At 44.0% G+C, this 24156-nt stretch overlaps 1 protein-coding gene across 5 annotated transcripts in view; it reads left to right on the top strand.

Annotated features, from left to right (window-relative positions):
• The window catches only part of TRAPPC9 (trafficking protein particle complex subunit 9), a 556901-nt gene that overhangs the window by 190431 nt on the left and 342314 nt on the right, over positions 1-24156 (top strand). For all 5 annotated transcript variants that reach the window (XM_082433781.1, XM_082433777.1, XM_082433780.1 and 2 more), the window contains one exon: positions 2276-2428. In XM_082433781.1, coding sequence (XP_082289907.1) covers positions 2276-2428 — 153 coding nt within the window. The remainder of the gene's footprint in view (positions 1-2275; positions 2429-24156) is intronic.

Genomic DNA, 24156 nt, shown 5'->3' with positions numbered 1-24156 from the left:
GTCCAGAGTCAACCCCACGGGTCCCACTACTCTTTAACCTGCCTGGCCTCTCCTCATCTTCAAGTCTGGTCTGATTAGCAGTCTCTCCCAGAGGTTTTCCCTGGATCTGTGGTTACTGTCAGGTGCCCAAGTATCCCGGCCTACAGTGATTAATCGTTCACGTGGTCCTTAAATCTTACCTCCCAGGAACCAGCACTCTCAACAGTCCCATCATCCTTTTCCCAACTGCCCATCTGTTTTTAGATCATTCTGAAATAATATAGTAATATCATCAGTCTATTAAAAAATCTGAACACCCTATAAACTAGTGGAATCGGTGATGCCACTGTGCACCGGACACTTAATTGAGCACCTATTGTATGCCAGGTCCTCTACTTCCCAGCTGGATGACCTCCAGCAAGGACGTGCACTTCCTTGGTTTCCAAGGGGGATAATGACCACAGCTCCGCTGGGTTACTGTGAGGATTAAGTGAGATGACTCACATGTGGAAAGAGTCTGGCACGTTCGAGGTTCGGTGTTCAATGAATAACTAAGTAAGTACATGAATGTGATGTGGTTTCTAAACACCTTTCAAGGACGCCACCCCTGATCTGTTCCTATTTAAGGATACCCTGAGGATAAATGTGCTCTATTAGATGTGTTCTAATTGGAGCTCAGCCAGTTCTGGAGGGCGCACACCCCGGACAGGAAGACATGAACTTATTTTGTGTTTACAGCACAGTTTGGCCTCGTTTTCTTGCAGTTAGCAAACCTCACAGGTCTTTCTCCTTCAATATGAACCTCGATCAAGCTCTCTGTCTTCCACTGGACTCTTTCAATGTTGATTTCTGGGTCCCAAGAGGATGACTTTATTTTTTAACCCTACCTTGATGTGCCTTCATGCAGGAAGTGAATGTCATGGCTCTAGAATCATTTGGATCTAGAATTCCGGCACTTTTCCCTAGTTTTGGACCATGGGCAGGTTACTCTCTCTAGGTGTCCGTTGCCTTATTCTGACGGAGGGGATTTAGCACAGAGAGTCGGTTTGTTTAAAGGGAGGTGGTAAGATAACCCTTAGGCGGGAACAGCAGCAGGTTGCTCCCCTGTCTGGGACTGAGGGACAGCAGGAGGGGGAATTAGCGAGGCGGATTAGGGGACAGAGAAGTACAGCGGGAAGTCCTCCCGTTCACCTCGCTGGCGTGGAGGGATTCCCGCCCCAGGGCCAGGAGGATGGACACACACGTAGCGCCCGATGCTGGATGGATGGGACCACAGCCCGCTGTGCAGGGACAGAGGGAAACCAGAGGCCGTGGGGAGGCAGGCTTTGTAGTGTCAACGATGTGGGGTGCCCCCTGGTTCCCACAGGGGTCTGTGCTTGACTGGCAGGGAACTGAAACCCACCCTCAGGGCTAAGCCGGAGCTTCGTCTGGTCCCCGGGATACGGAGGGTTGTTTGTCAGGGGACCGTATCCTCGGGAGCAGAGTCAGGAGGAGAACTTGCGGTGAGGTTGTTCCAGGCCCTCCTGGTTTCACCATATGTCAAGGCAGTGCTGATATTGGACTTGATTCTAGGCCCTAAGCACCCGCTCCTCCCAGTCTGTAACGAAGCAGGGATCGTCTGGCAGAAGGGGGAGCCACACAGGTGACACAGCTGCTTCCAGATGACACAACCGGTGCCCCCCCTGCCCCCTGGCTCCTTCCTGGGCCCCTTCCTCCTCTCAGCACATTTCAGCTTTAGTCTATACAGTGCTTTACAGACACCACCCAGTTTAATCTGTAAAACAGCCCTGTGATGTAGGAGTTGTCACCCCCATTTCATACACGAAGAAATGTTGACACGGACAAATCATCACTCCCCATCCAGCTCTAGGTGGTCAGAGTGAAAAAGGCGTCAAACCCAAGGCCGTCTGACTACAGAGAGCTAAGGACGCCCCCCGCCCCTGATTTTGTGTTCCTGTTACCTGAAGAGGGTCTCTCTCCCCCTAAACATGGATCTGTTTCTCTTTAAGGCGATAGAACATAGAAAGTACTGGTTGAGCTCTGACTCTGTTCATGAGAACAAGAGTGCACGGCTCTTGTCGGGGAGAGAAAGCCGCTCCACGGGGGCAGTGCTCATAGACACAGGCCTTGGAACAGCCGTGATTCTGGAATTCTCTGGTACTTTGATCCATCCCATTTTAAATGGTTCGCATCTTTCTTTGCTTTTGAAGGTGCATCCGAATTTTCTAGGGGGATAGCTAAGTCTCCTGCTGCCTCAGTTGCATCCTCATTATCACCTTTATTACTGTCATTGTAGAAAAATTATATGGTGACTTCCTGAGCTGGAAACTAGAAGAAACCCTTGCCCAGTTTCCCTTGCAACCTGGAAAGGTGGCCACTTTCACCGTCAGCATCAAAGTGAAGCTGGATTTCTCTTGCCAGGAGAATCTCCTCCAAGACCTCAGTGATGGTAAGTTCTTCCCCAGTTTTAATCAGCACATCGCGGTCCCAAGTCACACGGTAGCGATCCCCATGCCTCGAGCCCCGCTGCTCTCTCGGTAACGTGCTTGTCATTCATTAGCTCGAGCGGCTTGAGACTTCTCCTGGGCACGTACTTAACGAGTGAGTTACTGTGCACAGGGAAAGTAATAAAAGTACTTTTCCGTTGAACGATTTCTTAATTCACACTCTTTACTATTTTGTGCTCATTTGCCAGGAGGTCATCCTAAATTAGTGGAATGTAGGAATTACTGCATTTTTCTTCAAGCATAAGTGCTGTGATCCCTTAGACATCTCATTAGCTGTGATTATGAAGTTCTCCTTCAAAGTCTAATGATTTCTATAAGGAAATGGAGTGTGGAGAAAAATGGGAATTTATTTTTGTTATAACATTAGGACTAGCTGATTAGGGGTAAGATTTCACAGATTAATTATGTCCTATTACGCAGCATGCATTCATACTTTCATTGGGAGTCATCGTGGGGTGTGTTAGTTAGCTCAGGCTGCCACAAGAGAATACCACAGACAGCGTGGCTACAATTGCAAGCTTCTTTTCTCATAGTTGTGGAGGCTGGAAGTCTGAGATCAAGGTGCCAGCATGGCCACGTTCTGGTGAGGGCCCTTTCCTGGCTTGCACACAGCTGCCTTCTCACTGTGTCCTCACGCGGCAGAGCGAGCCTGGTGTCTCTTCCCCTTCTTAGAAGGACGCCAGTTTTATCAGACTAAGCCCCCACCCTGTGGCCTCATTTAACTTTTGTTACCTCCTCATGGGCCCTGTCTTCAGTTATAGTCACAGTGGAGGTTAGGGCTTCAACATATGAATTTGGGGGGCCACATTCAGTCAAAGGGTGTTATTGGAGACGGTCAACGGATTCTGTTACTAGAACTTAGCAACTATGTGACTTTGACTTCTCTGTGCCTTAATCTGATAAGATGACAGTAATACCCATTTCTCCAGTTGTTGTGAGGATTTGCCCTTCACCTGCAACATGGTAAGGGGTCAACAAGTGTTAGTTATATTCCCCACCCCCACCCCCCCCCCCCCCCCCCCCCCCCCCGCCGCCGTCACAGATTTATGGCATTACAAGACATTTAACCACCTCTTATTAGAGACAAGCACTTGGCCGGGCTCTTGGAAAACAGAGATGAATGAGTCAAGGTCTGTCCCCTGGGCAGTAGTAATAACAGCAGCTAACATTTAAGAGGTGTGCCTAGATCAACTCACTGAACCCTCACAGCAGCCCTATGAAATAGGTGCTATTAATAGCTCCGTTTTACAAATAGGGACAGTAAGGCATAGAGAGGTTGTACAGTTTTTCCAAGGTCACACAGCTAGGAAGAGGCAAAGCTGGGTTGTGAAGCCAGGCAGCCTGACTCCAGAGTCTGTCCTCGTAACTATTCTGTGGCCTGTTGTTGCCCAGAGGGTCAGCCAGAAAAATAAATATGTGATTGGAACACCCTGAGACTCAGGGGTGTAACTGAGATGCAGCTCACTTTATCAGTAGGGTCCTGCAGGGAGGGCCTCCCAGAGCTGGTGTGTGACTTGGGCCTGAATTGGGGAGTATCCTAGAAGAAGAAAAAGCCTGTGCTCCACAGGCCTTTCAAGGAGCAGCAGGTACAGAGGCCCGGAGATCTCTGGCCAGTGACGCAGTGGGATTCACCTCCAGAGACTAGATGGAGGTACGTGTAGACGCAGACCTGATTATTCAGATCTCATTTCAGTTGTCTCCCCAGTGGAGAGGCTACCCGGACTGCGTCGGCTAAGTCAGCACGCCCCGCCCACTGTCATTTTTGTCGGGTCCCCCCCGCATTATGGACTGCTCCTGTTCCCTGGAAGTGTCTTGTTTGGTTTTTCCTGTCCTGCTCCCTCCGTCCTTTACCTTAAAAGTTTCACAGGGAGAAGGACCTCATCTGTCTTACTCATGAGGTCCTGTATTCACAGTACCTAGACGGCGTACCTGGAGGGAGGGGAGTGGATGAGCTCCTCTTCCCCTCCCCCCTCGGTGTGGAGGCTCCTCCCTCCTGACCTCGTCTGACCCTAATGACCTCCCAAAGGCCCCGCCTCCTAGTGCTGTCACATTGGGGTTAGGGCTTCAACACAGGGATCCTGGGGGGACACCTCCTCTAAGTCCATAGCACACTCCATGAAATTTCTTCTCCTGTACTCTCTGGAGTGTTTAAATAACCATTAAATTTTTTTTTTTTATATTATTAAGGCAGGTAGGAAAATAAGTTTACTGTTGGACACACTAGAAATGGAAAATATCACGTGGATTTAACATTCTACCAGAACTCAAAAAATATCAGATGAAATGGATATTCTTTTCTGTCTCTAAATGGCTTTATACCACTGGACTGCATCTTTCTGTAAGTAGACAGAGGGTTACAGACAGAGTTTCTGACTTTTCTTTTTCCCAAGAAGGGAGTTTGGCAGAATCAGTGGTGCCTGACTCCTGTCCAGGGAATGCTTGATGAGCTGTTATCCCGGGGGTATGTCTGGGCAAGTGGATGCCTAGCTGAGATCATTTGGATGTGAGATGTGAAAGAAAGCCGGTTGTTACTTGTGCTGCTGACCATTTGGGGCAGGTTACTCCTGAGAGAGAGAAAATGGAAGGCCTCCAGGTGGAAGCTGAAGCTGCTTTTATTTTGGTGGCTCTTTGAGTTTATGTGTTCAATGTGGACATATTTTGTTATGTTTCTGCCTTTAGTTACAAAGTTCTGGAGGATTGTCTCTGCCCTTCTGTGCTGAAAGTAAAATTGCAATTTGGGATTTATAGTCTGAAAATACGTTCTTCTGTCTTTTAAAATAAAACCAAAGAGAGCTAGAAGTAGGTTTAACAAGTGGTTTGTAAATGTAAGGCTGGCCTAGGTTCCCGTCAGTTAGATACAGCACAGGTGTGCAATAGAGCATGGTTATAATTAATTAGATGCCCTCTTGGGCTTCCCTGGTGGTGCAATGGTTAAGAATCCGCCTGCCAATGCAGGGGAGATGGGTATGAACCCTGGTCGGGGAAGATCCCACATGCCGCGGAGCAACTAAGCCCGTGCGCCACAACTGCTGAGCCTGCGCTCTAGAGCCCGTGCTCCACAACAGGAGAAGCCACCGCAGTGAGAAGCCCGTGCTCCGCAATGAAGAGCAGCCCCCGCTCGCCGCAACTAGAGAAAGCCCGCGTGCAGCAATGAAGACCCAACGCAGCCAAAAATAAAATAAATAAATAAATAAAAATTAGATGCCCTCTTTATTTATTTATTTTTGTACTGATATATGTGTTTTTATTTTTGTAATACAGTATCATAGTTTATGGCATTTGTGGTAGAACGGAATTAGAATATACTTTTTTTTAGATTTTTTTTTTTTTTTTTTTGGATGTGGACCATTTTTTAAAGTCTTTACTCAATTTGTTACAATATTGCTTATGTTTTATGTTTTGGCTCTTTGGCCACGAGGCATGTGAGATCCTAGCTCCCCGACCAGGGGTCCAGGGATCGAACCTGCCTGCATTGGAAGGCAAAGTCCTAACCACTGGACTGCCAGGGAAGTCCCAGAATATACTTTTTTATTGTGTGTTAAAGTAATATACTTTTACATAAATTTGCATTAATGTATCTAGTGGTCTGGCAAATACAGTATTCTAAGTGAGATGCCCTCTCTATTGACAGTGGTTAATAGACACTCCGGCTGGTCATTTACATAGCAAATCGTAGAGTCTGAGACACAGAATCTTAATGTCCACACCCGGGCAAGTTCTATAGAGGAAAGAAAACGTTGGACACCAAGGCCCACAAAGGACTTGTGCAGAGTTTGGTCGGTGGATAATGCATTGCTCCGTGTAGTTCAGCCTGAGCAATCTGGAGCCTGCGGTTTAGCCCTTATTTGGAGACAGCTGTACACTCAGCGGCAGAGGCTCATTTGTGGCCTCTTGCAACTGGGAGATGCCCCACGGGTGGCACTTGGTTTGACGGTTTCAGAACCTCCAGCCGGGGACCCCTGTGGACCCGATTGGCTTTTTAGGCAGGCACTCACATTACCTATGGTTACTGAAACTAGATGCCATTTAAAAAACTTACAGAAATAAATGTAGCTGTCACGCAAAGCAGGACACTGGATCCAGTGTGGGCTGTAGACAGATGGAAGAGAATTAATATTTGTTGAGCATTGTCAGATGCTGCATATCAGGTCTGGACCAGCGACTTTATTTGCGTTATTTCTGTTTAACCTTCCCAGCAACTCTATAAAGTAGATGATTCCATTTTGTAGAGACAGGTGGGAGGACTATTCTGGATTAGAGGACATGGAAGAGATCTAACGATCAAATGCTATGTGCAATCCTTAATCGTACCCCGGATTAAAAAAAGACCCTGAAGACATTTTTGGGGCCTCAGGATCCTGGCTGGGGCAAGAGAGAATCGGGTGTCTCGGTACTCGTCCCGCACAGCGGAGGAAGTACGGTGCTCGCTCCCACGTGCACCGGCCCCCGGGAGGAGCCCTGGGCTGACTCCGTCTCTCTGGGCGCTGAGCTGCCGCCTTCGGGGAGGGTGACGTGGGTAGAGTCAGGCGGTGTCCCCGACCCTCTTCAGTGCATCCAGTCTCAGAGTTTTGTGTGCTGGGCCTTCTCTGTTGGACCCCCGGACCCCCCAGCGAGGCCCTCTCGTGTGTGGGTGATGGTCCAAATTGGCGTTCTTTGCGGAGAACATGGCAGAAAACTCTTATTCTGCCACGATGATGATGCCACTCTCTGCAAAAGCGATTTTAAACTGTTTTCAGTGATTCTTGTGGCAGAGATAGTGTTGGTCTTGGTATGCTGAAACTGTGTGTGAATGTGGAACTAAGTAAATGATCAATTCTGTGATAATCTAATTCTAGCATCTGAATCTGGTCCTGAACGAGGGTTCTCATTTGGAAGAGTTAACTGATGTAAGATGATAGAGATGAAGTAAAAACCTTGTAGTCTGGAAGTTAAATAAAAGATATCAGTAAGAAATTATGGGATATTTAAAGATCTGTCTATCTATCTATCTATCTATCTACCTACTCCAAGGCCTGGAAACCCAGCAGCCCAGCAGCAGTGAGCATTCCTAGCGCCCACATCATGGTGTTGAAAGAAACCAGGGCTTCTTGGAGAAGTGGCCGCTTGCAGGTCTGGAGCAGGAATTGTCTGTAGTGAGGTGATCTGGGAACATCCTGTGAAACCTACAGCAGGGAAGCTGTCAGAGTGGATTTACTAGAGCTGTGTTAGGAGGACCAAACGTGAAGAGGCTGCCGCTGGCATTCTGAGCACCAGCAGGGGTGACACCTGCGTTTCAGCCTTGGGTGCTTAGTGCCGTTAGAAAGAACTGTCAACCTTTGGCGAATGATGGGGAACCAATTCATTATTTTAAAAATGATAGGTAATGAGTATTCTGCCTCTCCATACAGATGTACGGTCGGACAACCTAAGAGTTGATGAGGGCAGTTTCTCTTTATAGAAGTATGCCCGCTAACACTTGAGAAGGGATGATAGAATTAGAAACTCTCCGCTTTGCAGCTCCTGATGGATTGTGGGTTGAGACCATGAGCATCCACAGCAGAACACGAGACAGGCAGGCATTAGGTTCTTCCCGAGGGGAGAGCGCACGCCTCGCGTGAGTTAGCGTTGCCCCGAATCACACCTGAGGCTGATCGGCGCTCCAGCTCTCACCGCCAGTTCACAGGAGTTCTGCCGACAGAAAAACCTGCGAAGCTACTCCAATTCAGACTACGGTTCACTCTGCAAACAGCGTGGTTTCTTCAACAAGTAAATGGCAAGAGGATGAAAGGGATGAAGTCCTGGAGATGGATGGTGGGGATGGTTCTAGCTGTGGGACGCTGCCATCTCTCACGGCCATTCTGAAACATCGTTTCGGGCCTGCGATGCTGCTTCTCTCCGCCGGCGGTGTCTGTCCGTCCCCACCTTACCACTTCCTCCCTTTAGCCCTCACGGCCCCTCCCTCGTGCTCGCTCACGGCCCGTGTGTCCCCTCGACGCCTCTGAATGCTGTCACAGTTTCACTTCACGTCTCTCTACTCCCAATACCCAGCACAGGGGCCTGGCTCAGAGAAGATCCCAGTAAGTATTTATTGAGTTGAGGGGCTGAAAGGAATGTTGTGAAGCCAGATTGAGTGGTCCTGACCCTGAGTTCAGGGAGGGGAGAGCCGTCTGGGTGGGGACAGCCAGGTGCTGGCTTCTGGATGCGGGGTCCTCGAACAGCACCCGACGGTGGGGTGAGCTGGACGCAGTGGGCAGGGATGGAGGCGGTGGGCTTGGGTATTCAGGAGAAGGAGGGGATCCTGGTTGGAATGGTAGGTTCAGGCAGGCTGTGGAAGGCCTGAAACTCCAGGGAAGTAACTCAGACTTTATTGGAAGATACTGGAGAGTCCCTGAAAGTTTTTTGAAAAGAGGTTGATGTGATGGAGACTGTTGGGAGAAGGTGGGCGGGCAGATTGGAGGGGTAGCCCGAGATTCACCTGGTGCGGTAGGTGACAGGTGTGAGGGTTCAAGGGTGAGGCACGTAGGTCTTAAGCAGGAGAGAGCCAGATGGGCAGGAGAGGAGGGGATTCAGAAGACCGGCCACTGCATCTCTACCCGGAGGGCGTCCTTCCCGCCCTTCCCTGCGGCTGTCGCTGGAGGCCTCCGGGTGTTTGTAGCACAGGATTCAGGAGCTGGCCTAGCATTTGGTGAGCTATTGGCATTTGTTCTGCTCCCCACGGAAATGCTTCTTGCCTGAAATGTCTCGTGTTTATTAAGCTAAAGACAAACTCTGCCTGTGGGAAGTTCGAATCATTTCAGTTTCTTTGTCCAGAGTTGGAGATTTGGGTTTAAAAAAGCCATATTTCCATTTGGCATTTCATTATGTTTTGCTTCTTCATAATTTGATGATAAGAAATGCTTCGGCTTATCATTGTGGCCGGGGATTGGTTTTATTTGGGAGTCGTCACTGTGGAATCTTCTGTGTTCTCTTTCCTACCTTGTCTCTCTCCCCGATGACTGTGCCTGAAACCAGGGCGTCACTGAGTGTCTTTGCCCTGGTCTGCCGCTCTCCTCAAAAGGAAATACTAATTTTGGGGAAACTCCTTCTTACTTTTTAAGGAACAGTGACTCATCCTGAATTACCCGGAAACCAAAGACAAAGGTGGTTGGAATCTTAATGTCAGAAGATTTCTCTTTTTCTTTACAATTCCTAGATGCCTGAGGCTTTCATAAACATATGTGATTTTAAAGAAGATTTTCTTGAAACCTGGGTTTTTTTCTGTGGCTACAGAGTACGGAGGCTGGAAGGAGACGAAGCTGTACTGAGTGGCCCCCGCGTTTGGGCGTGTGATGGAGGTGCTGACGGTTCTCTCTCTAACCCTGAGAGGTGGCTGGACGGTGACCCCCGAGTTTGGGCTCTGTACCCCGAGCTCTGTGGTTCCCCTCGGCTGTACCAGCTCCCAGCTGCTGAAATTGTCTGCCTTTTTGGTCTTTCTCACTATAGCACGCCCATCCTGAGGGCAGGGCCAGGGACATCTTTGTCTTTTTTTTTTTTTTTTTGGCCGCGCTGTGTGGTATGTGGGATTTTAGTTCCCCGGCCAGGGATTGAACCCACACCCCCTGCACTGGAAGTGCAGAGTCTTAACCACTGGACCGCCAGGCAAGTCCCCCATCTTTGTCTTTTAATTCCAGCTCCTGGCTCCCAGCCTGGAGGTTGGCTCCTCCCTCCTCATCTTGCTTTTCCTTCTTCCTCATGGCAGCTCTTGGTCAGTTCCAATTGCTGCTTCCTCCTTTCCCTCTTGACCATTACAGAGTGGAGTTGCTCAGGGCTCCAGCCAAGATCCTCGTCTTCTTTCCTTCCGAGTTTGCTCTCTCACAAGACTTTCTCATCTTCCAGATGGAGTCAGTGACTGTCTCCCGCACCCCACCCCCTGTCCAGACCTCTTCTCTGTACTCCTGGTCCGCGGATCCGACTGTGTGCTCCGAAGGCTCTCGGTTCTGGGGAAAAAGCGGCAGGTGAAGCTGGGGGGAGGTTTGCTTGGTGGCCGCTGTTCCCCTCCCCTAGCCGTGGGGGGGGGCTTCCATCCCTGTCCTCGTGCTGCAGTCTGTGCTCTTCCCCTGCAGATGAAGGCTTGGACCCCATAGGGAGAGGGGAGGGGCTGGTGTGGGGCAGTGGCTCTGGTCCCCTCCCAACCAGCCCCAAGAGGAGCCCTCAGGATCCTTTTCCTGGGGGAGAAGCCTGCATGGCGTGGACAGCAGCCCCCAGGAGACTTCCTGCTCTCATAGCCCGTGCCAGACGTTTAGCAGTCCATTAACAACGTCTAGCTCAACCTTTTGACTGGCTTTCATGGCCCACATAGGCACATGTGCTGGGGTCCTGCTTCTCCCTGTAGGTGCCTGCCCACAGATTTCAGGTTAGTTTTCCCTGTGACTTCACTTCTCTGATCAGTTCAGGAAAAGTTAATTTCCAGTTTATCCAGCTTTTTTCTTAAGGATGGAAGCAGTGCTTTTCTCAAATCTCAACATTTCCAAGCAGTAATCAGAAGCCCACATCCTTTATTTTAAATCAGACCTCCAGTCATTTTTGGACTGTGTTGGCCATTTGTCAGACTACACACTGCTTTTGTGTTCAGTGGGTTATCTGCTTTTGTTCTGAAGGAAAAGGTTAATGATGCACCTGACAGCCTGCCCGTCGTTATATTTAGCCTGCATCACCCACCAGCCTCCTGACTCACAAACCGTAATTTCACAGCACGATGGCTCAGCTAAGGGAAAGGTCAGGCGGCTTCTGCTTCCTGAGGCTCTCGGGAGCATATCCGAGTGAGACAGAAAGCTGAGTTCTTGCCCCGCCATCTAATAACCTGCGGAGGGGCGCTGATCCCGTGGTCCCTGTTAGTCTGCAGGTGGGATGGTTGACTCAGCTCTGATTTAAATTCAGGTTGGAAAATAACTTGCTAAACCACCAGGAGAGAATGCAAATCCAGGTGTTTGTCATTCATCAGCAACAGGTGATCCTATTGCAGGCAGCCAGGGCTGAGGTCTTCTGAATCATTGATCTCACTGTTCGCATTACTGCCTTTCCAGTCAAGCTGGTGGTGACTCACTGGGAAACAAATTAGGTAGGTGTTCAGTTGAGGTGATTTAAGAAGGTTTTCTCCCTGCAAAGAGAAAGGGGTGATTTCTGTGGATCGCTGCAGGCTGGTATACTTCGAGCTCATGCTCGTGATTGCACCAAGTCTTATCAATTTTGTTTTCTAAGTCTCTCCAGCCCTTCTCTACACATCCACCATCACTGCTCGGCTTAAAGCCCTGATAATTTCTCATCTGGACCATGCTGGGAGCCTTCTGACTGGTCTCCCAGCAGCTCATTTTTTGCGCCCTCTTCGCTGTCTTCCATATTTTCCCTGCAGTCCTTTCTCCAGAGCAGAATCTGTTATGTCCTTCTTCTGCCGTGCACCTTCCAAGGGCGTTCCATCGCCCTCAGATAAAGCCTCAAGTCTGACTTGTGTGGTCTTGCCCTGGCCCGCCTGTTTGGCCTCCTTGCCCACCCGTCTCTTCTCCCTCATTTGGTTTGTATTCCAGAAATACTGAATGACTTGTATTTCTGACTTGCCATGCCCTCTTAGGCTTCTTGCCTTTGAGTGTAGGCTAATAGATTCAAACTCTGCTGCACATTGGAATCAGCTGGGGATCGTTAAAATCTGTGCCTGGCTTCCACCCTAGACCTCGTGATTTCATAGGCATGGGGTGTGACCTGGGTGTCAGGGTGTCCTAAAGTGTCCCAAATGATTCTTATAAGCATCGGAGTTTGGGAACCACTGACATAGACTGTCTTTCTCCCTAAAAAACTTACTCATTCTCTGAGTCTCCTGGCCTTCTTCAGGCAGACACAATTGCTGCTTATTTTCTGTTTCTTCTGAAAAGCTTTGCAATCTGGTGGGATTGCATCACCCTTTAGATGATTGTTCAGGAGCTTTTTGGATATTTTCTGTCCATTGGTCTTAAATTTTAGAAGCAGTTTGTCATGTTCCTCACGGTAGCCTGTTAGAATATCGACTGGGACTGCACTGAACCTGTGGATCAATTTGGGCGAAGACTGATACTTTCATGAGACTTAGTCTTCGTAACTATGAATATTGCCTCTTCATATATTTGTCTTCTTTCATGTCTTTCAATAACATTTTCTAATTTTTCTGTGATGGTCTTATAGTATTCTTCTAGAGTTATTCCTAGGTATCTTTATTGTAAATTTTTGAGTCCTTTTCAATGGAAGTATAACTTACATGCAGTCATGAGCACAATTGTGTACAGCTTGGTGAATTTATTTTTATTTATTTATTTAACAGATCTTTATTGGAGTATAATTGCTTCACAATACTGTGTTAGTTTCTGTTGTACAACAAAGCGAATCAGCCATATGCATACACATGTCCCCATATGCCCTCCCTCTTGAGCCTCCCTCCCATCCTCCCTATCCCACCCCTCTGGGTCATCGCAAAGCACGGAGCTGATCTCCCTGTGCTATGCTGCTGCTTCCCCGCAGCCAACTATTTTACATTCTGTAGCAGATATACGTTGATGCTACTCTCACTTTGCCCCAGCCTCGCCCTCCCAACCTATCTTCTCAAGTCCATTTTCTATGTCTACCTCTTTATTCCTGCCCTGCAACTAGGTTTATCAGTACCATTTTTTTTTTTTAGATTCCATATATATGCGTTAGCATACGGTATTTGTTTTTCTCTTTCTGACTTACTTCACTCTGTATGACAGACTCTAGGTCCATCCACCTCACTACAAATAACTCAATTTCGTTTCCTTTTATGGCTGAGTAATATTCCACTGTATATATGTGTCACATCTTCTTTATCCATTCATCTGTCGATGGACATTTAGGTTGGTTCCATGTCCTGGCTATTGTAAATAGTGCTGCAGTGAACATTGTGGTACATGTCTCTTTTTGAATTATGGTTTTCTCAGGGTATATGCCCAGTAGTGGGATTGCTGGGTCATATGGTAGTTCTATTTTTAGTTTTTTAAGGAACCTCCATACTGTTTTCCATAGTGGTTATATCAATTTACATTCCCACCAACAGTGCAGGAGGGTTCCCTTTTCACCACACCCTTTCCAGCATTTATTGTTTCTAGATTTTTTGATAACGGCCATTCTGACGGCGTGAGATGATACCTCATTGTAGTTTTGATTTACATTTCTCTAATAATTAGTGATGTTGAGCATCTTTTCATGTGCCTCTTGGGCATCTGTATGTCTTCCTTGGTGAAATGTCTATTTAGGTCTTCTGCCCATTTTTTAACTGGATTGTTTGTTTGTTTTTTGATATTGAGCTCCATGAGCTGTTTGTATGTTTTGGAGATTAATCCTTTGTCGTTTCATTTGCAAATATTTTCTCCCATTCTGAGGGTTGTCTTTTTGTCTTGTTTATGGTTTCCTTTGCTGTGCAAAAGCTTTTAAGTTTAATTAAGTCCCATTTGTTTATTTTTGTTTTTATTTCTGGTACTCTAGGAGGTGGGTCAAAAAAGATCTTGCTGTGGTTTATGTCAAAGAGTGTTTTTCCTATGTTTTCGTCTAAAAGTTTTATAGTGTTTGGCCTTACATTTAGGTCTTTAATCCATTTTGAGTTTATTTCTGTGTATGGTGTTAGGAAGTGTTCTAATTTCATTCTTTTACAGGTAGCTGTCCAGTTTTCCCAGCACCACTTATTGAAGAGGCTGTCTTTTCTCCATTGTGTGTTCTTGCCTCCTTTGTCGTAAATTAGGTTCCCATATGTGTGCGGGTTTATCTCTGGGCATTCTGTCCTGTACCATTGAAGTCAGGGAGCCTGATTCCTCCAACTCCGTTTTTCTTTCTCAAGATTGCTTTGGCTATTTGGGGTCTTCTGTGTTTCCATACAAATTGTAAGATTTTTTGTTCTATTTCTGTGAAGAATGCCGTTGGTAGTTTGAGAGGGATTGCACTGAATCTGTAGATTGCTTTGGGTAGTATAGTCATTTTCACAATATTGATTCTTCCAATCCAAGAACATGGTATATTTCACCATCTGTTTATGTCATCTTTGATTTCTTTCATCAGTGTTTTATAGTTTTCTAAGTACAGGTCTTTCGCCTCCTTAGGCAGGTTTATTCCTAGGTATTTTATTCTCTTTGTTGCAGTGGTAATTGGGAGTGTTTCCTTAATTTCTCTTTCTGATTTTTCGTTGTTGGTGTATAGGAATGCCAGAGATTTTTGTGCATTAATTTTGTATCCTACAGCCTTACAAAATTCATTGATTAGTTCTGGTAGTTTTCTGGTGGCATCTTTAGGATTTTCTGTGTATAGTATCATGTCATCAGCAAACAGTACAGTTTTACTTATTCTTTTCCAATTTGTATTCCTTTTATTTCTTTTTCTTCTCTGACTGCTGTGGCTGGGACTTCCAAAACTATGTTGAATAAGAGTGGCAGGAGTGGACATCCTTGTCTTGTTCCTGATCTTAGTGGAAATGCTTTCAGTTTTTCACCGTTGAGTATGATACTTGCTGTGGGTTCGTCATATATGGCCTTTATTATGTTGAGGTAGGTTCCCTCTGTGTCCATTTTCTGGAGAGTTTTTATCATAAATAGGTGTTGAATTTTGTCAAAAGATTTTTCTGCATCTATTGAGATGCTCATATGGTTTTTATTCCTTAATTTGTTAATGTGGTGTATCACATTGATTGATTTGCATATATTGAAGAATCCTTGCATCCCTGGGATAAATCCCACTTGATCATGGTGAATGATCCTTTTAGTGTGCTCTTGGGCTCTGTTTGCTACTATTTTGTTCAGGATTTTTGCATCTGTGTTCATCAGTGATATTGTTCTATAATTTTCTTTCTTTGTGGTATCTTTTTCTGGTTTTGGTATCAGGGTAATGGTGGCTTCATAGAATGACTTTGGGAGTGTTTCTCCCTCTGCAATCTTTTGGAAGAGTTTGAGGAGGATCGGCGTTAGCTCTTCTCTAAATGTTTGATAGAATTCGCCTGTGAAGCCATCTGGTCCTGGACTTCTGTTTGCTGGAAGAGTTTAAATTATGGTTTCAATTTCATTGCTTATGATAGGTCTATTTATGTTTTCTAATTCTTCCTGGTTCAGTCTTGGAAAATTGTACCTTTCCAAGAATTTGTCCATTTCTTCATGGTTGTCCATTTTATTGGCATAGAGTTGTTTGTAGTAGTCTCTTAAAATCTTTTGTATTTCTGCAGTGTCAGTTGTGATTTCTCCTTTTTCATTTCTAATTTTATTGATTTGTGTCCTCTCCCTTTTTTTCTTGATGAGTCTGGCTAAGGGTTTATCAATTTTGTTTATCTTAAAGAACCTGCTTTTCATTTTATTGATCTTTGCTATTGTTTTCTTCATTTCTATTTCATTTATTTCTGCTCTGATCTTTATGATTTCTTTCCTTCTACTGACTTTGGGTTTTCTTTGTTCTTCTTTTTCTAGTTGTTTTAAGTGTGGGGTTAGACTGTTTGAGATTTTTCTTGTTTCTTCAGGTGAGATTGTACGGCTATAAACTTCCCTCTTAGAACTGCTTTTGCTTCGTGCCGTAGGTTTTGGATCGTTGTGTTTTCATTGTCATTTGTTTCTATGTATTTTTTAATTTCTTCTTTGATTTCTTCATTGATCTCTTGGTTATTTAGTAGCACACTGTTTAGCCTCCATGTATTTGTATTCTTTACAGGTTTTTTTTCCTGTAATTGATTTCCAGTCTCATAGTGCTGTGGTCAGAAAAGATGCTTGATACGATTTCGGTTTTCTTAGATTTTCCAAGGCTTGATTTGTGACCTAAGATGTGATCTATCCTGGATAATGTTCTGTGTGCACTTGAGAAGAAAGTGTATTCTGCCACTTTTGGGTGGAATGTTCATAAATATCAATTAGATCTATCTGGTCTGTTGTGTCATTTAAAGCTGGTGTTTCCTTATTTATTTTCTGTTTGGATGATCTGTCCATTGGTGTAAGTGGGGTGTTAAAGTCCCATACTATTATTGTGTTAACTGTTCATTTCTCCTTTCATGGTTGTTAGCATTTGCCTCATGTATTGAGGTGCTCCTATGTTGGGTGCATAAACATTTATAATTGTTATATCTTCTTCTTGGATTGATCCTTTGATCATTATGTAGTGTCCCTCCTTATCTCTTGTAACAGTCTTTATTTTAAAGTCTATTTTATCTGATACGAGTATTGCTACTCCAGCTTTCTTTTGATTTCCACTTGCATGAAATATCTTTTTCCATCCCTTCACTTGCAGTCTGTAAATGTCACTAGGTCTGAAGTGAGTCTCTTTTAGACAGCATATATATGGGTCTTGTTTTTGTATCCATTCAGCCAGTCTGTGTCTTTTGGTTGGGGCATTTAATCCATTTACATTCAAGGTTATTATCGATATGTATGTTCCTATTACCATTTTCTTAATTGTCTTGGGTTTGTTTTTGTGGGTCTTTTTCTTCTGTTGTGTTTACTGCTTAGAGAAGTTTCTTTAGCATTTGCTGTGAAGCTGGTATGGTGGTGCTGAATTCTCTTACCTTTCGCTTGTCTGAAAAGCTTTTGACTTCTCCATCGAATCTGAATGAGACCTTTGCTGGTTAGAGTAATCTTGGTTGTACGTTTTTCTCTTTCATCACTTTAAGTATATTCTGCCCCTCTCTTCTGACCTGCAGAGTTTCCGCCGAGAAATCAGCTGATATCCTTATGGGGATTCCTTTGTATGTTATTTCTTGTTTTTCCCTTGCTGCTTTTAATATTTTTTCTTTGAACTTAATTTTTGTTAGTTTGATTAATAAGCGTATTGGTGTGTTTTCCTAGGGTTTATCCTGTATGGGACTCTCTGTGCTTCCTGGACTTGGGTGACTATTTCCTTTCCCATGTTAGGGAAGTTTTCAACTCTAATCTCTTCAAATATTTTCTCAGACTCTTTCTTTTTCTCTTCTTCTTCTGGGACCCCTATAATTCGAATGTTGGTGCGTTTAATGTTGTCCCAGAGGTCTCTGAGACTGTCCTCAATTCTTTTTATTCTTTTTTCTTTATTCTGCTCCTTGGCAGTTATTTCCACCATTTTGTCTTCCAGCTCACTTATTCGTTCTTCTGCCTCAGTTATTCTGTTATTGATTCCTTCTAGTGTATTATTCATTTCAGTTATTGTATTGTTCATCTCTGTTTGTTTGTTCTTTAGTTCTTCTAGATCTTTGTTAACATTTCTTGTATTTTTTCAATCCGTGCCTCCATTCTATTTCCGAGATTCTGGATCATCTTTACTATAATTATTCTGAATTCTTTTTCAGGTAAATTGCCTATTTCCTCTTCATTTATTTGGACGTATAGGTTTTTACCTTACTCCTTCATCTGTGAGATAATTTTTTGCTGTCTCTCTCTCTCTTTTTTTTTTTTTTAATGAGTGAGAGTCTGTTCCTGTCTTACTGGTTGTTTGGCCTGAGGCTTCCAATACTGGAGTTGTAGGCTATTGGGTAGAGCTGGGTTTTGGTGAGTAGAGCAGGGTCTTAGTGCTGAGATGAGGAATTCCATGAGACATCACTCCAGTGAATATTCCCTGCAGTCTGAGGTTCTCTGTTAGTCCAGTGGTTCAGACTCGGAGCTCCCACATGCAGGAGCTTCAGCCCGACCCTGGGTTCGTGAACCAAGATCCTGCAAGCTGCCTGGGGCGGCAAAACAAAAAAAAAACAATAACAAAGTAAATAAAATTAGACTAGGAAACTAACAGATATGTTAGGAAGAATGTAAAAATAAAAATATAGATGAATCAACAATCGGAAGGACATGAGTACCATAATATTAAAAAAGAGGAGGAGGGAAAAGAAAAAAAAGAAAGTGGGGGGGAGTCCTTGGCTGTGCAGCGTGGGACCTAAGCAAGGGCGAGGTTTTGGTGGTGGGCGGGGCCGATGCTCAGGACCACAGGGCTGGAAAGGCCCTGGGGGCTGTGGGGGGTGGGGCTTAGGCTCAAGGAACAGAAGGGGCCCAGACGTGCCCCCCCACCCTTGGTCTCAGAGGGCAGGGGACCTCACCTGGGAGCCCAGCAGGCTCCCCGTGCCCGAGTGGGAGGGGCAATCACCCTCTGCTCCTCTCCCGCTCTTCCCGGAGAGTCCCTCCCGCCTGCCTCTCCTGATCTCCCCAGCCTCCCTCCTGTGCCCCCAAGGACCTGCGTGGCCTGGAGGGGGCTTTGGGGGGGTTCTACCAGCCTGGGAGCTCAGCAGGCTCCCCGGCCCCAGTGGGCCAGGCGATCGCCCTCTGCTCCTCTCCTGCTCCTCCTGGAGGGCCCCTCCCACCTGCCCCTCCTGATCTCCCTGGCCTCAGGGGTGCCGATCCTGTCTGGCCTCCACTTCTCCTCCCCCGCTCAGTCCCCCTACATCCTACCGGTTCACTTTGGGGTTCCTCCCGTCTCCTTGGGCGTCACAGTCCCCTACCAGTGCCCAGCAGGTGCCCTAGTCGTGGGGAGACGCTAACTCCACACCTTCCCGCACTGCTGTCTTGACTCCGCCTCCGAATTTATTTGTGTATTCATATTCACCCTTGCACCCACCACCGAGACCCAGATGGGGGTGATTTCCAGCACCCACCAGTCCTCTCCTGTCCTCTCCCTGTTGATGACCCTGCATCAAGGTAACTGTAATTGTGACATTGATCATCATAGATTAGTTTTGCCTGTTCTTGTCTTTCATATAGAAGAAATAAATACAGTATATGCTCTTTTGTGTCTTTTTTTTTTTTTTTTGCTTTAAACAGCACAAATTTATTCTCTTACAGTGGTGGAGGTCAGAAGTCCTATGTGTCTTTTTTCCCACTCAGCATTATACCTGAGATTCATGCATGTTGTTGTGTGTTGTGTTTGTTTGTTCCTTTTTATTGGTGGGTGATATTCCACTGTGTGAAAATACTGCAGTTTATCCAGTCTACTCGTGATGGACATTTGGGTTGTTTCTGCTTTTTGGCTATTATGAATAATAAGCTTTCTTGTACAGGTATTTGGTGGACACCAGCCCACATTTTTGTTGGGTGTGTGCCCAGAAGTGGTTTTACTGGATCATAGGTTATGTGTATGTTGAGCTTTGATAGCTCTACAGTCATCCAGATTTTCAACCTGCTTATTTTGATTTACACACACCATCTGCATGAGAGTTCTCTGGTGCTCCAGATCCTCACCACCGATTGGTAGCGTCAGTCTTTTAAATTTTAGCTGTTCTTGTTCATGTGTAACCTCACTGTGTTCTAATTGGCTTTTCCCAGATAACTAATGATGTTGCCCAGTAACAAACGAAGAAAATATTTTAACAGACCCCTCACAAAAGTGTATATCCAAACAGTAAGAAATGAAAGGTGTGCAACATCATTAGTTATCTGTTTTGCAGCTTTATTGAGATAATTGACATAGAACGTTGTGTCAGTTTAAGGTGTACATTGTGTTTATTTGATACATTTGTATATTGCAAAATGATTATCACCATAGCTTGGCTAAGACCACCATCACATCACTTAATTACTGTTGCTTTTTTGTGGTGAAAACACTTAAGATCTACTCTCTTAGCAACTTTCAAATATATAATACAGTGTTGTGAACTATAGTCACGATACTGTGCACTGGGTCCCCAGGACATGCTCATCTTCCAACTGCAAGTTTGTGCCCTTTGACCAACATCTCCCCATTTTGCCTGCCTCTCAGCCCCTGGTAACCACCATTGTCTCTCTGTTTCTGCAGGTATGGCTTTTTTAGATTGACATATAAGTGATACCATACAGTATTTGTCTTTCTCTGACTTATTTCACTTAGCATAATGCCCTCAGGGTCCATCCATGTTGTTGCAAATGGCAGGATTTTCTTCTTTCTCATGGAATTATATTCCATTGTGTATATATATATATATATATATATATATATATATCTATCACATTTTCTGTGTCTGTTCATCTGTAGATGTATGCTTAGGTTGTTTCCTCATCTTGGCTATTGTGAATAATGCTGTAAAAATATGGAGTGCAGATATCTCTTTGAGATCCTTTTTTCATTTCCTTTGGATATGTACTCAGAAGTGGAATTGCTGAATGATACAGTAGTTCTATTTTTTATTTTTTGAGGAATCTCCACACTGTTTCTACAGTGACTGCACCAATTTACATCCCCATCAACAGTGCACAAGGGTACACTTTTTTCTTTGTCTCCTCATGTTGCCTACACTTATCTCTTGTCTTTTGGAGAACAGCCATTCTAAAGTATGTGAGATGATATCTCGTTGTGGTTTTGGTTTGCATTTCCCTGATGATTAGTGATGGTTGAGCACCTTTTCATGTAGCTTTTGGCCATTTGTATGTCATCTTTGGAAAAGTATCTTACTCAGTTCCTATGCCTATTTTGAAATCAGATTTTTTTTATTGAGTTGTGTGAATTCTTTATACATTTTGATATTAATCCCTTATCAGACCAGATGATTTACAAATATTTGCTCCCATTCTGTAGGTTGGCTTTTCATACTGCTGATTGTTTCTTTGGCTGTGCAGAATCATTTTAGTTTGATATAGCCCCACTTGTATTTTTGTTTCTGTTGCTCATGCTTTTGGTGTCAGACCCAAAAAATTGTTGCCAAGACCAGCATCAAGGAGCTTTTCTCCTATGTTTTCTTCCAGGAGTTTCTCAGTTTCAGGTCCTATGTTTAAGTCTTTAATCTTTTGAGTTAATTTTTGTGAATGATTTACGATAGGGGTCCAGATTTATTTTTCTGCATGTGGTTATCTAGTTTTCTCAGCACCATTTATTTAAGAGGCTGCCTTTCCGCCTTGAATATCCCTGGCTCTCTTGTCAAAGATTAGTTGACCACATATGCAGCAGTTTGTTTATGGGCTCTCTATTTTCCATTGGTCTGTGTGTCTATTTTTATGCTGTTTTGATTACTATATGCTATTTTGATTACTATGGCTTTGTAGCATAATTTGAAATTGGGAGGTATTCAATATGATACCTCCAGCTTTGTCCTTTTGTCTTAGGATTGCTTTGGCTATTGGGGTCTTTGTGACTCCATACGAATTTTAGAATTGCTTTTACTATTTCTGTGAAAAATGCCATTGGAATTTTGATAGGGATTGCATTGAATCTATAGATGGCTTTGGGTAATATGGACATTTTAACAGTATTCTTCTGATCCACAAACACAAGATACTTCTCCATTTTTGTGTCTTCTTCAATTTCTTTCATCAAAGTCTTCTAGTTTAGTGTTCAGTTCTTTCATTTCCTTGGTTAAATTCCTAACTATCTTATGTTTTTGATGCTATTGTAAATGGAATTGCTTTCTTTATTATGTTTCAGATATTTTGTTGTTAGTGTGTAGGAAAGCAACTGATTTCTGTATGTTAATGTTATATCCTGCAACTTTACTGAATTTATTGATTAGATCTTACAGTTTTTGGTTGAGTCTAGGATTCTATATAAGATCATATAATCTGCAAATAAAGATAATTTACTTCTTCCTCTCTGATTTGGATACCTTTTAATATCTTTTTCTTGCCTGATTGCTCTGGCTAGGATTTTCAGTACTATGTTGAATAGTGGTAAGAGTGGGCACCCTTGTCTTATTCCTGATCTTGGAGGGAAAGTTTTCAGCCTTTCACCAACTGAGTATGTTAGCTCTGGGCTTGTCATATATAGCCATTATTATGTTGAGGTATGTTCCTTCAACACCCAATTAGTTGAGGGTTTTTATCATGAAAAGATTTTGAATTTTGTCAAATGCTTTTTCTGCATCTATCGAGATGACCATATCATTTTTATCCTTCATTCTGTTAATATGTGTGTATCACATTTATTGATTTGTGTATGTTGAACCATTCTTGCATCCCAGGGGTAAATCCCACTTGATCATGGTATATGATGCTTTTAATGTATTGTTGAATTTGATGTGCTAATATTTTGTTGAGGATTTTTGTATCTGTATTCATCAGGGATATTGATGTGTAGTTTTCTTGTAGTTTCCTTGTCTGGCTTTGGTACTGGGGTAATGCTAACCTGGGAAAATGCATTTGGGACTGTTCCTTCTTCCTTAATTTTTGGAAGAGTTTGAGAAGGATTGGCATTAATTTTTTAAACGTTTGGTAGAATTCACCTGTAAAACCATTTTAATTACCTGTTTTAATCTATAGTTTTTGAGCTAATTTTGTGTGTGTATATATTAGGTACTTGTAAGTATTTGAATGGGAGTGGATATTATAGAATATTTGAAGTTACGTCATACAATTTTAAGTTATGGAAGTGTAACTATAATTACTAGTATTCTGTTCTAATCAGGTAACAGGACTTAAATAATTTTTTTCTTCTGGGTTTTACAATGTGGTGTGTGGTGTAGTAAAGTTAGCAATTATGGTGTGTACTTCCCCCCACAACCCCTTCACAGATATTTATGGACTCTCTACTTTATTCCATGTACAGGCATACCTCGGAGATACTGTGGGTTCAGTTCCACACAACCACAGTAAAGTGAATATTGCAGTAAATCGAGTCATGATTTTTTGTTTCCCAGTGCTTATAAAAGTTGTTTACACTATACTGTAGTATATTAAGTGTGCAATAGCATTATGTCTGAAAAAAGCAATGCACATACCTTAATTAAAAATACTTCATCACTAAAAAATGCCAAAACAGCTACAATAGTGACATCAAATATCACTGATCACAGATCACCATAACAAATATAATAATCAAAAAGTCTGAAATACTGTGAGAATTACTGAAATGTGAGACAGAGACACCAAGTGAGCAAATGCTGTTAGAAAAATGGCGCCGATGGACTTGCTTCACACAGGGTTGCCACAAACCTTCAATTTGTAAAAAGCGCAGTATCTGCAAAGTGCAGTGAAACGAGGTGTGTCTGTACTGTACTTCTCTTGGGATTGTCCTGAGTAAAATGAGCCGTAGTCCCTGCCCTCAAGGAGCTTAGTGTCCAGTGCAGTGGTGTCCATCAGAACTCTGTGATAGGGCAGTTCCTGTTCTGAGCCGTCCAGTAGGGTAACCATGGGGCACTTGTGGCTTTGATCACTTTTGATGTGGATGGTACATCTAAAGATCTCAAGTATTATTTGATTTTAATTACTTTAAAGGCGCACTGTCTTGCGGCCACTCTGTTAGACCACGCAAGTCTAGTGGGAGAGATGGGCAATTTAATAATTGATAAAATAAGTGAAATGAATTTTTTCACAAATAAATGAAAAAGTGCAACTTTGCTAAGTGCTGGGTAGGAGAGGTACATGATGCTATGACTGTATCACAGGGAGTGGGGGAAGGCTTGTCTTTGGAGGTAAAATTTACAGAATGAGCGGGACCTTAGGGGATGAAAGAGGGAGGGGTGGGGAAATTAGTTTTTCATGCATGTGTAGAAACTGTGGCAGAAAGCAAGTTCTGGGAACTTAGTTTTTGAAAAGTGTGTGTGTGTGTGTGTGTGTGTGAGAGAGAGAGAGAGAGAGAGAGAGAGAGGGAGAGAGAGAGAGAGGTTGAGATTCTAACAGTTATTCCTTAAGAGAGTTTGCCCCATAAGTATCAACAACGAATTTGTTGGGGAGGAAAGGTTTTGGGGGATGATGCTGGCGTGAACTTTTTCTTTAGATAATTCCTAAAATTAGTGTTCTGACTTAAAACTGTCAGCTCTGTGATTTCTGTGATTTGGCTGACGCTTTAATGAATAAATAATGAC

This window comes from Balaenoptera physalus (assembly GCF_965194825.1).
Source record: "Balaenoptera physalus genome assembly, chromosome: 17".
Lineage (NCBI taxonomy): Eukaryota > Metazoa > Chordata > Mammalia > Artiodactyla > Balaenopteridae > Balaenoptera > Balaenoptera physalus.
The sequence above is the reverse complement of the archived record's forward strand: the minus strand, read 5'-3'. Positions and strand labels throughout refer to the sequence as shown.